The 12,869-nt window shown below is 51.3% G+C and overlaps 1 protein-coding gene and 1 long non-coding RNA gene across 2 annotated transcripts in view; one reads left to right on the top strand and one right to left on the bottom strand.

Moving 5' to 3' along the window:
• Positions 1–825: 825 nt before the first annotated feature.
• LOC107195281 lies at positions 826–11,977 on the bottom strand. The gene is made up of 3 exons (XR_001516379.2): positions 11,869–11,977; positions 7,590–7,655; positions 826–1,460 (listed from the first exon to the last, which is right to left on the bottom strand). It is a non-coding gene; the product is annotated as an uncharacterized LOC107195281 (long non-coding RNA).
• Positions 11,978–12,366: 389 nt separating this feature from the next.
• The window catches only part of DUSP1 (dual specificity phosphatase 1), a 3,113-nt gene continuing 2,610 nt past the window's right edge, over positions 12,367–12,869 (top strand). Inside the window, 1 exon segment of the mRNA XM_025043148.1 lies at positions 12,367–12,869. This exon segment is cut by the window's right edge and continues 1 nt beyond it. Coding sequence (XP_024898916.1) covers positions 12,608–12,869 — 262 coding nt within the window. The 5' untranslated portion in view covers positions 12,367–12,607.

Genomic DNA, 12,869 nt, shown 5'->3' with positions numbered 1-12,869 from the left:
AGGAATGCCACCTGGGCACAGGTGACACCTCATCTGAGCACCTGGCACGCAGCAGGTGCCTGGTAGCACCAGTTCCTGTTCTTGTAGGTGGAAATAGGTGCTGAGACTTTGGCCTTCTTAGGGCTGGGGGTGGGGCTTTCCCAGGCAGTCCTGTGCTTTAGGTGTCCTGGGTGGGGGTCTCATTTACGTCATAGACATTGGTAACGCTCCTCAGAGAGACCACCAGGCAGTGTCCTTAAGCACAGCCCAGCTTTGTGGGACCCGAAATTCAGGGGCCCGTGTGGCTTAGGGCCAGCACCCAGGTGCCCTGGGCCTGGCCTCGGTGTCCTTGGCAGCAGCGGGGGACCGTGACACAGCCCTCGCAGAGCACCGTGTGGTGGTTGCATCGGGTGATATGGCCCATGGTGGGCTCTCTGTACCCAGAAGCCTGGAATTTTCTCAAACACATGGAAGGAGGCAGGATTGGTTGGCTGCGTCAGAGTGAGGTCACCAGGATGATTCACCAAGGACTGTGACCCACTGGAGCTGGACTCCTGGGGGCAGCTGGCTTGGGAGCCCAGGACCCACGCCCCTGGCCCCCAAGGCCTGCTCCAGTGCCTGCTTCTCAGTTACTCCAGCCCCTCAGAGGTGCAGGCTGCCAGCCTAGAAGGGGCCCAGGGACCTTTGAAGGGATTCTGGGGGACAGAGAGGGGTAGGTCAGCCCCTGCTGGCTTCGCCTCACTCACCCAGCCCCCACCTTAACCTTTCCTTCAAAGCGGCTATTTTTGGACGTTTCCTGTCTCTTGAATAGGTACAGAAAAAGGAAGTGAAAGGTCAACGTGTGGCTTAACAGCTGGCAAGTCATTTTCTTTACTATTAACTGTTAAAAGGATACATGTTTGGAGTGAAAAATGGCAGCTCGAGAAGCACATACGTTAAAAAGTGTAAGTGATCTCCCCCCGCCCCCCCGGTCCACCTTCCAGAAGGACCCTGGTGTGTGTGGCCGGGGCCACCCCAGCTCTGTCCTGTGTGATGGAAGAAAATAAAAAGGCAGGGAAGCCACTCTGTACACATCAACCCTGCAGTGAACACGTACTGAGCACCTACTATGTGCCAAGCATCGTGCAGATCCCTCAACTCGCTTTTCCCCCTCGACGACATGTGCCGGGCATTACGGGTAACCATTCAGGGTCAGTCGTCTTCAGCCCTGGCTGGACGTTGAACCCCTTGGCAAGATTCTGAAAGTCCCCATGCCCAGGCCCCACCCTGGGTGAGCTCCATTAGCAGCTCTGGGGGTGGGGCCCAGGTGTCAGGATTTTGAAAGTCCCAGGTGGTTCTGATGTGGAGCCAGCACTGAGAGCTGCTGCTGGGGGCACCTGCCAGCAGCTGGGAGCAGAAGCCAGTCTGCCATGTGGCACGTGGGGTGGCGCTAATGCTGTCAGGAGTCTCTGCTTTGAACTCTTGACAGTGCTGCTTTCTGTCTGGCAAAAATGAAAAAAAAAGAAAATAAAAGATTTTTTAAAAAGTCAGACAACTATCCCTTCATTTACCATAAGGTCAGATTCTCTCTTTCTCCTTGGGAAGGTGACTTTGCCAGGACCTGGGTGGGCTGGAGGTTTCGTAGCCCGTCAGTCAAAAAAGGCTGTCAATAAAGATCTGGAAGATGCCACCCGTGGGGCTCCAGTGATGGCCTATCCTTCCCCAGCTTACCCCAGAGAAAGGAAGCCCATGTCTCCTGTTCTGTTCATTTCTGTGGAAAGAATTTTATAAACACTTGCCTCCGTTCTGGAATTCGGTGTTTTGACAATTAGATAAATTACTAAGGGTGTGTGGGGCGGGGGGCGGTAGGGGTTTTTCTTTTGTTCACCTGGTGTCACCAGCATCCCAGCTGGTGTGGCTTGTGACATGAGTCAATAAATATCTGCCACATAAAGGAACCTGAATAGGCAGCACTTTTTGTGAGACACTGACCCCAGGCCCTGGCTTGGGTTCACTGGCTTGGCCTTAGTCGGCCCCTCAGAGACCCCTGTAGGAGGTGTCACTGCTACACCGCACCCAGGTGAGAAATGGAGGTTCAGAGGCCCAGGAAGTGGAGGTGGCGGGTGGCACAGTTAAGTCACCCTGTACTCTGCCCGTCCTTCACTGCCCGGCACCCCTGTCCCCCAGGAGCAGACCGCCCGCCCCTGGGCTTCTCCTGAAGGGCAGGTACATGCTTAGCCTGGCTGCCCGCGGGACACAAGATGGACAGCTGTGACCTCAAGAGATGCTTCACCTCTGTGAGCCTGCAGTGTGAGGGAGAGAAAATAGTGATCATGCCCCTAACTTGTGGGTTTGGTGCTTACGATGTGTCACCGCGCTTCAACTTTGTACTGTGAACTCATCTTATCCTCACACTCGCAAGTGAAGTGACTCCTATGATTATCCTGTCGATGACACACATCCTCCCTGTCACTGCTTTGAGCACAGCCTCTGTGCTCCTGCCCCACTCAGAGGAACAGCCCGGGCCCTCTCAGGGCCTTCGGAGCCCTGTGGGGTGCGGCTTGCTTGCTCTCTCCCCCGCACCCCACACCCTTGCTCTCCTTGCTTCTCTCCTTCCCGCCCTCCCTCCCTTTCTTCCTCCCCTCTGCTCCCTTCTATAAGCCATATCTTTATCATCTTTATACATCAGATTCCCCAACCAAGGTTTTCATTTACCTACATCTATATTTTCTTCCTTCTCGCTTTCTATTCCCTGCCAGCCTTTTCCAGGAAAGAGTAACTTGTCTACTCACTTCGTTCACATAGCAGCGAGCTTTCTTCCCTTTGCCTGGCATTCTTATCTACGGGATAAAATTGCATCACACTAAGTATACCGTACTCACACTCATCTAGGTCTCAAGGACCCCGCTAAGGAAATCGGATTCTCTTTCTGCCCGGCTCTGCCTTGCCACTTGCACGTTCCCTCAGCAAGGCTTCGCTGAGTCGCACGTGAGCTGAAACTTGCTGGAGGATTCCACAAACACTGAGTATTGTCCCCAGGGAGCTCACACCGAGGTGGAGGGCACAGTGTGTGAATCGGTACTGACGCGACTCAGAGGCTGTGCTAGGTCTTGGGACCCACAGGACTCTACAGCCAAAGGGTGGCATCTACCCCAGCTATGACCACCCAGGAAGGGCTCCTGGGTCAGGCGTCAACTGAATCTCAACCTGAATCATGAACTGAATCTTTTTAAAAATATATTAGGGTATACTTTAAATATCATGACATATACCCTATATGAGTATAAATCCAATTTTTTTTTTTTTTGGTAACTTTACCAAGTGATGCAACCATCGCCCCAAATCAATTTTAGAACATTCTCATGGTCCCCTGGGTAGGTCCCTCCCTTAAACCCACTTACAGGTGACCCCTGTGCCGACGCCAGCCCTAGACAACCACTAATCTACCGAATGCCTCTATCAATCTGCCTTTTCTGGACGTTTCGGATACGTGGGATCAGACACTACGTGGTCTCGTGTGTCTGGCTTCGTTCACTATCACATCTTGGAGGTTCATATGACAGCCTCTGTCACTCGCTTGTTCCTTTTTATTGCCGAGTAGCGTCCCCGTGAATCCATTTCCCACATTTCGCCTATTCATTAATCAATTGGTGGGCATTTGGGTTGTTTCCAGTTTGGGCTATTATGAATAATGCTGCTAAGAACATTGGCTCGTAAGTCCTCGTGTTAACGTGCTGTCATATTTGTTTACGTGTGCATTTTCTTCCGAACATTTAGAGCAAGTTGCTAACATCGTGACCTTTCGCCACTAAATACTTCTTCACACATCTCGTAAGAACAAGACATTCCCCTAAGTAACCACCCAAATTAACATGTCTGTCACATCAGCTCACATCCAGTCCACATTCAGATGGCTCGTTTCAGCAGAGGGTCCTGTCAAATTTTTGGATTTTTGCCAATCTGATAGATGAGAGCCTCTCAGTTGTAGTTACAATTTTCTTACCTCTTATCGTGATTACGAACGAGCATCTTTATACATATTCGGGGTCTGTGTGCAGTTCTTGTTCTGTGACTATCTGCTTGTGGCTTTGGGCCATTTTAAAATGATATATTTTTTTCATCTCTAAGGACACCATAAATATTAGTGAAATTAGCCTTTGTCCTTAAGTTACAAATATCGTCTCCCATTTGTTTTTTTGTTGTTTTTTTTTTTTAACTTTGCTTATGGAGCTTTTCTTTTTGGCCATAAAAAGTTTTTTGTTTTTTTTTAAATTTATCTTTAATTTTTATGTAGTTGAATTTATCAAGGTTTTTTTTTTTTTTTTTTTTTTAACTGTTTCTACATTGAAAGGCTGTCCTTACTTCCAGGTGATCAAAGAATCCTCTTACGTTTTCCTCTACAAGTTGTAAGTGTTCATTTTTAAAATCTAGACTCTGGGCCGTTCGATATTCATTTCAATATTTGGAGGGAGGTATGGGTTCGCTTTTAATCTTTTTTCCCAAATGGCTGTCCAGTTGTCCCAAGATCACTCATTAAAAAAGTCCCTTATGCTCCAGCGACTTGAGATGCCACCTTCATCATACACCAAATTTCCATACGTCCTTGGGCAAGTTTCTGGGCTTTCTATCCCGTTCCATGGGTCTGTCTGGCTGTTTATCTTCCGACTACACCAGTTCCATTGCTGAGAATTCATGGCATGTCGTGGTATCTGGTAGGGCTCACCCCCACCACACTGCCCATCTTTTTTAGTTTTCCTGGCTATTCTTGATTGCTTATTATATCCTATCAACTTCAGAACAAATTCGTTGAACTCCAAGGGAGGAAAAAAGAAACATCCTCAGGACTTTTGTGAGGATCGTGTGAAATGGATATATTTACCTGGGCCAAATGGACATCTTTGTAGTATTAAACATATTATTATCAGAGGATTACCTTTGGGATACCAGCCCTGTTAAGGATTGAATTATGTCCCCTGAGAATGATATGTTAAGTCTAATCCCCAAAGCCTCAGAATGTGACCTTATTAGGAAACGGGGTGTCTACAGAGGTCATCAAGTTAAAATGAGGTCATTTTAGGGTGGGACCTAATCTAATATGAAGAGAAAGTTTTAGACTAAGAGGAAAGTTGGACACAGGTGCATGGGCATGTGCACACACACGCACACACACACACACACACACACACACACACGGAGAAGGCCGCGTGAAGATGAAGGCAGAGTCAGGCTGATGCCTCTACTAGCCAAGGAACACCAAAGATTGCCGGCAACCCACCAGACACGAGAGGAGAGGCCTGGACCAGTCTCACTCCCAGCCTTCTTGAGGACCCGCCCCTGACCACACCTTGATCTTGGACTTTTGGCCTCCAGAGCTGTGGGGCAATATCTTTCTGTTGTATTAAGCCACTCTACTTGTGGTATGTTGTTACAACAGCCCTAACGAACTACTCCGGGAGGGTTTCTTAGGCCAGAAGTGAGCAGTCCAGCCATACCTTTGGGACATGGAGAGGCATTTGTGTACTTGTCTCTGACCCCAAGCAAGCCCAACCAGGCCCGTTTCTTGCCTGCCTGAAGTCGAATGAGTGAACCAATGAACGAGTTGGAAAGCTGGAGGTGTGACTTCACTCTCAGTGGGTGGCCAAACCCTCTGAGGTCAAGGCCAGAGAATGAATCATTTGTGCCATGCGGCTCAGGGAGTCAGGGAGCCCCAGGCAGAAAGCCTGAGTGTGGGGTATATTTCCTTTCTCCTTTCTTCTTGAACCTAGAAGCAACCCCCTAAAAGTCAGCATCCCAAGAATTAGTGAAATGGTGCGACATGCCACCCTCGTGACACGCCCACGGTGTGTTGTGCAGTGATAAGGACAAAGGACTTAGGAAATGGAGGGAGGGAGGGAGGGAGCACCGGGCACCCAGCGGAGCCGCTTCCTGGCTGCGCGCCTTAGGACAAGTTAGTTAACTTCTCTGGGTCCCACTTAGGTGCCTCGCCTCCTCACACGGGGGTGGCAATGGCACCTGCCTCACGGGTGTCACGATCACACGAGCAAAGGACCATAAGGCACTTGGCAGAGTGCCGGGAGCACAGCACGTGCTCAGTAGAGTTTGGCGATGATCATTAATAAGAGCTGCCCTCCAAAAAACGTACCCCCAAGGGCGAAATTGGGATGCATAATTTCTGAGTCTTCAGCTGTGATTTGGAACGTGCCACCAATAACGTTTCTTCCTCGTCCCTGAGGAAAAACTATGACCTCATTTGCTCCCTCCAACATTAATTAGTGTTTTCTAATCATGAAAAGGAAATTATGTCTCAATTTATACTCTGTCTAAAAACATTAGCTAACAACAGAAAGCTGTCGCTTCTCGCCTGGCGTCAGTTCCCCCAGTGGCCGGGGTGTGGCTTAGGGCCATGCTGGCAGGCTGTGTCCTTGGTTCAGGGACAGGCTTGCCTGAGTCATGGAGGCCCTGCTACTTCCTGGTTCCTCTGCTCGGCTTGTTTTCATGTGCCTGTCCAACGAACCTGCTTCGAGGTTTATGCTGGGGACAAAGAGAGGCGAGAAACCAAGTCCCAGCTCCCGGGCTAGTGGGACAGACAGAAATGGCCAGCCACGGGGACTGTTCACACAGGCTGCTGGGATTCGTCTGGTCCCACAGTGAATCTGACAGTTGGTCTCTTGGGGTTATTACTGCCCCATTTTGCGGGAGAGGAAACGAAATCTCCCAAGGGGAAAGTGGTAGATAACGGGCCCGTCTCTCAGAGGTATTTCGTCCAGACATTTCTATTCTACACCAGTGTTTATCTCCAGGTAGCTGTCCCCTGTTCTGGGCATCTTTCCTCATGACAAGATGAGTGAGGGCCCCTTGTCTGAGCCTCCCCAATGTCTACCCTGGCGCTTGGCACCTGGGTCGTACCTGTTCGTTAGCTAGTCTGTCCTCATGCTAGAGTATTTGTTAATGGAATGACTGTGGCATTTTAATTTCGGTCCGTCTTAAACCTTTTTACATGACTGTATTCTACTGGATCTAAGATGTCAGTGATTTAAGGCCCTCTCATTAACTTATACACCGTTAAGAAAGAAAATCGCCGTCAATTAATTATGTCAATTAACCATGACATTCCCCTTTCAGAACGTGACCATATGAAAGATGTGCCCGTTAGAAAAAAAAAAAAGAAGAAAAAGAGCAGCAGCCAAAATGGAGTCACTTTGGCTAAGCCACGTCACCAAACCAAACTTAATTAACCTCGGTGCAGTTCGAGCCTCTCCCAGGACTGGAATTTTAAACCAATCAGTCTGGAACTTCCAGACCAACACGAGTGAGGCAATCTGCCTGACGAGACCCCCTGCCTTCTCCCTAGGGACGGCGTCCTAGGCTCACATCATCCACTCTTCAGAGTCCGGCCTCTTTCTGCCTATCAATATTTTCCATTTTGTACAACCCCTTCTGGCTGCCTGATTCACGAATCCTTTAATAAAGCCAATTAGGTCGTCAAATTTACTCAGTTGAATTTTGTATTTTAACATGCCTGAGGCCCAACGAAATCTATTCTAAAAGAGATGACTGCTTTTAAACTCATCCTAGGTAAGATTTTATAAATATCCATATATTAATAACATCAAAGTTTACTAAACGCTTACCTTGAGCCAGGCATTGTTCTAAAGCACATTTCATCCATGACCTCATATCGGCTTGGCCGACTTTTCCTGTAAGGGGACAGAGGTAAATGTTTTAGGCTTTGTGAACCTCACAGTGTCACAACTAGTCACCTCCCATTGTAGTCTGAAAGCAGCCTCAGAGGATAGTAAGCGAATGGGCGTGGTCGTGTCCCAATAAAACTTTACTTGTGGACACGGAAATGTGAATGGTGTACAACTTTCTCGTGTCACGAAATACCCTTCGATTTTCCTCCATTTAAAATGTATAAACCTTTCTTAACATGTGGGTCGTACAGGAAGAGGGAATGGGTTAGATTTTGGCTCATGGGTTGTAGTTTGCTGACCCCTGTCTCTTGCGATCTTCATATTGTCCCTACAAGAAAAATGCTATTATTATTCTCATTTCACACGTGAGGAAACTGAGTCTCAGAGAGGTAACTTGCCCAAGGACACACAGCAGGTGCGTGGTCAAGCTGGGGTTCTAACCCAAGCGGTCTAACGCTGCAACTTTTTTTAATAAGTTGCCCTAAATATAAATATGGTTTAGCCTAAATATGGTTGCCTGCCAATATTTTTAACTTTCATTCTTGATTACAAAATTTCCACATTTGTGTTGAAAACTTCGAACCATACAGAGTTATAGGGAAGAAAATGAAAGTAATCCCAGCCTCTAGAGATAAATGTTTGAGGGTTCAAACAAAGGTGAACGGCTCACACAAGCTGAGCAAAGTTAGAATGTTCTGAACACTGTGTGACTTTGGAGAGGTTGCCTAACCTCTCTGGGCCCTTGTCTCAAAGGAGGGGGCTCGCTGACATGACACAGTGCTGCAAGCTCTGCCAGGCCTGACCATGGAGTTCTGTTTGTAAGGATTGTGCAATATCAGCTTGCTCTATCCTAACTGCCTGAGTGTGGAGGGTGAAGTCACCCATGGGCCAAGCGGCTGCTGAGTCTCCCTGCCTCTGGCTCCCCCAAATCCCAAGCACCAAGTGGCTTGGGAGAGGCAGCAGTGACACCAGAGCCTGACTCAGGGGATCCTAGGACGTTCGGGCTCCCTTCAGAACTGATGCTGGGGACCACTCTGCCCAGAGTGAGCAGAGCTCCAGACAAGCCGAGAGGCAGAGACTTCAGCCAGCGCTGCCTAGGGTGGGTTTGCACAGGCAGAGGCATCTACAGGCTGAGGTTCCCACAGCTGGATGGCTGGGTCCGCTCCATCTCTCGGTCAGACAGGCCCGGGGTCTTGTCCCGCGTCTCATGGTCATCGGCTGTGGGTACGTCCCCTCTCTGAGCCTGTTTCCTTGCCTGTGGAATGGGGATAACAAGCACCTTGTGGGATCAGTTCATAATCATATCCCGCTTAGTTCTTGAGATGATGCCTGTAATGCAGCTGGTGCAGGGGAGAAGCTTAATAAGTGGCCATTTCTGTCCCGTTCTCTTCTGATACTTTTCAGCAGTGCTCTTTGAAAATATTCTTCCACCGCACAATGAATTGTGGACCTACTAGGTGCCAGGGCTGCACCCAAGGTGGGAGGGTGGGGAAGGCAAAGAGGAGAAAGTCACAGCCCTGCCCCCAAGCAAGTCAGGGAGGGGAGGGGAGGATCTCCGGGACTTTGACACAATCCGAATGTTGGGACAAAGTCCTCCAGGGCCCAGGGGCCGGAAAAGTTGGAGAAACCAGAGAAGGCTTCTCGGAGGCACTTTGGCTGGGTCTTGGAGGATGGGGAAAGATTATGGCCCAACCCAAAGGGGACAGCAACAAGGCAGAGGAGGAGGAGGAGCCACGTGAGCGCAGGTGTGGGGGTGGGAAGGACGAGAGACATCCAGTGATCACAGGCCCACCAAGTTCTCCTAGGGGACCACAGGAGAGTGGATGAGGGCTGGATGGGTGGGAAAGAGGGAGTCGTAGAGGGTACTGAGCAGAGAGGGGAGCTCTCCAACAGCCCAGGGGGGACAGTGAAAGGGCTGTGGTTCCGCAAGAGAACAGGAGCAGTCGGAGGCAGCCCCCCCCCCCAAGAGCACCCCTGCACCTGGCGCTATCTCAGACGTGGTCTTCCTCAGCCCTACGAGGGCCACAGTCCCAGTTTAAAGATGGAGAAACCGAGGCTCAGGAACATTAAGCCTCTTGCCCAAGGTCACAGAGCAGACAAGGAGCCACCCTTTCCTCTCCCGTGCTCCCGGGACAGATCCAAAGCTGACTTTGAGGGCAGGATGCGGACAGCGATTGTGGGGTGATGCCAACCCTAGCTACACCGAGTCTCCCCACAGTCCCCTGGAGACACCACAGAAGGGAGCAGGCAGGGGCTCGGCAAGGGCAAGTGACTTCTGCAGGCCCACATATGAAAGGTGGGAGTCCAGGCCCCGCCTTCGCCTTCGGAACCCAAACCATTCCCACCGCCCAGTACCACCTCTAGGTTTATTCCTAGGCACACCTAACATTGGGAGGAGCCCAGGTCAGAAAGACTCAGTCTGTCCCCTTTGGCTGCCAGGCCCTTGCTGCTTCTGTTGTCACCACAGACCAGATCGTGCTGGTCTCTCTTTGGCTCCATCTCCAGCCAGAAGCGGCATCGTCACTGCCTGGACTGGGGGTCTCGGTGGCAACACCGAAGCCATTGTGTCAGTTGGTCTCAAGGAGGGACCTTCCCCTGAGCTGGGCCTCTGCCTCGCCACACCTTCTGGTGTCTTGTGGAGACACCCCTAGGTTCTGGTGCCAGACCCTGAAACACACAGCGGCATGGTGATATAAGGCTGCTCTGCTGGGCAGCGGAAAACCAAGAAATGTAGTGAATCATCAGGAAAAGGGGCACGGTAGGGCCTGGAAGCTCACACCTACCATCTCTCGCCTGGGCCTCAAACCACCCACAAAGTAGCCAGTTATAAACCCATTGTACAGACGTGGGCTCAGAGGCTCAGCTGGGGAAGAGATGTGCCTAGCAGGATCACCCAGCAGTGGAAGGACAGCGCGGGGTCCCAGCTCTGCTCTCTCCAGTAAGGGGTAAAGAGGAAAAACCCACTGCACTCAGCAGACACCTGACTCCAGGGCTGGGCTGTGACGCCACCAATGAATATGTATATAAAAAGGTTTTCTTTTAATTTTTAAAAATCAATTTTTTTTCCTTTTTAAAAATGTGGATGGGACGGAATAATAAATGTTCTTGGTAAAAAAAAAAAAAAAAGGGGGCAGATCAAACTGACACGCTGTGAAAAGCCAGCAGCTCTAACATTTTATGATTGAATGCAAAAAATATGTTGAGTTCCTCAGCTGAATAAGTAATATAAACAAAAGAAATTCTTTTTTTTTTTTTTAAGATAAGGGGTGAGTGTGGCCATTATCTGAAGACCTCTTTGCTGCCTTTCACCGATGCTCTTCTGAAGGTAGAAATCTCCCTTTAAAAAAAAAAAAGCACTAGGCTCCGAACTTTTCTAGAACTTAGGCAGAAAGTTCGAGCGTGTGTAAACACAGTAGCTAAGCGATGCAAATGCAGAAGTCATCTATGGTGATACAATCACAGATCTAACGACATAGGGTGGCAGTGAAATCCCCCTTCCCCCCAAGAGCAGAAGGGAAGAAACCGCAGAATGTTCCAGAGTCGGCACCCGCGCCCTGTGGCGCAATGTTTGTGTACCTAGCGTTTCGGTGCCACCGCAGCGGCCTCCACTGCCCAGAGGGCCGTCGCTAGGGCCTCAGAGCGCGGGTGACTGAATGGGGGTCCTCCCAAACGTGTGTGCAGGTCCTGGAAATCCTCCTTAAGCGCCACAGGATTGGATTTCGAATTCAGCCCTTGTAGATGGAGGAAACCAGGACGAGGGTGTCGGGCTTGGCTCCTTTTGGAGCGCTCAAGCCCAGCTCTTAAGAGCTCCCCAGTCAGTATGTGTTTGTGGGATAAAGAAACGGAGCGGCTCCATCTGTCTCCAGCAAATCTAACCAGAAACGTGTCGTGCGGCCCCTGGGGGGCGCTGTCGATCGCCACCCAAACACCAGAACTCCTCAATCCACAAGGGCGCCTTGTGAACCCCCCAGAGATTTTAACCCCCTGACCCACCTGCCTCGGCTCAAAGTGTTTTAGGGACCCCACGAGTAGAGAGAACACTTTCCCACCAGGGGTCTGATTGGAAGGTATTTTACTTATTAAATGTATTGTTTTGTTTTTTTTTAAGTAACAGGAAAGTCTGGAAAACAGAAAAACATTCCCACCCCAACGCGCCCCGGTTGTTCGTGATAGGAACGACATTTCTACGGACACATCTGTTAAAATTTTCTCCAACCTTCATTTCAGGCTCCTCTCCATCCTGTCCCCGCGCCCCCAGCCGTGTGACACTGGGCAAGTAAATCGCTTCTCCTTGGGACTCTGTTTCCCCCCAGTTGGGGACGAGGAAATGAGGGAAGGGGCACACGTGTGTGCAAGAGCGCAGGAAGCCACTTTCCGCTCCGGGCGGCGGCGGGGACGCGGGGAGGGGGCGCGGCGGGGGTAAAATTTTTTCCTTCAGATTCATTCTTCTATTTCTTAGCCAGGTGACCTTGGGCTGGTTACTAAGCCTCTCTGGCCGGCCGGGCTGCGGGGCCGGGGCCCAGCCAGCGCGCGGCCAAGCGGATCTCGCTCCGAGGCCGGTGACGTCTTCGCCTCTGGCTCTGCCGGCGCCAAGCCGGGCAGGGCGGGTGACGTCACCGCCCGGTCACGTGACCGCCATTCAAACAAACAACTCCCCTCCCCCTGAGCGCCCGCCCTGCCCCGCCCCTGGAGGGCCACATATAAACGCACTCCCCGGGGCAGAGCTCGCTGCGAAGGACACCGGGGCGGAACGTGCGACGCGGGCCGCAGGGACAGTCAGGGGAGCAGCAAGAAAACCCGCACCACAGCCCCTCGCTCAGTCCAAAAGCAGTTTGGGTTCCGCGCAAAGAAAGTCGCCGGGGTCGGGCTCTTCCTAGAAAGCCGCTTCCCTGCCCTTGGCTTCGGAGGACAAAGAACACAGGAGTACTTGCACGCTGGGGGCGCTGGGGCCGGCCATGGTCTTGGAGGTGGGCTCGCTGGACGCCGGAGGCCTGCGGGCGCTGCTGCGGGAGCGCGCGGCGCAGTGCCTGCTGCTGGACTGCCGCTCCTTCTTCGCTTTCAACGCCGGCCACATCGCCGGCTCGGTCAACGTGCGCTTCAGCACCATCGTGCGGCGCCGCGCCAAGGGCGCCATGGGCCTGGAGCACATCGTGCCCAACGCCGAGCTGCGCGGCCGCCTGCTGGCCGGCGCCTACCACGCCGTGGTGCTGCTGGACG

This window comes from Pteropus alecto, unplaced genomic scaffold, assembly GCF_000325575.1.
Source record: "Pteropus alecto unplaced genomic scaffold, ASM32557v1 scaffold40, whole genome shotgun sequence".
Lineage (NCBI taxonomy): Eukaryota > Metazoa > Chordata > Mammalia > Chiroptera > Pteropodidae > Pteropus > Pteropus alecto.
Note: the sequence above shows the minus strand (reverse complement) of the source record. Positions and strands in the feature narration are given on the sequence as shown.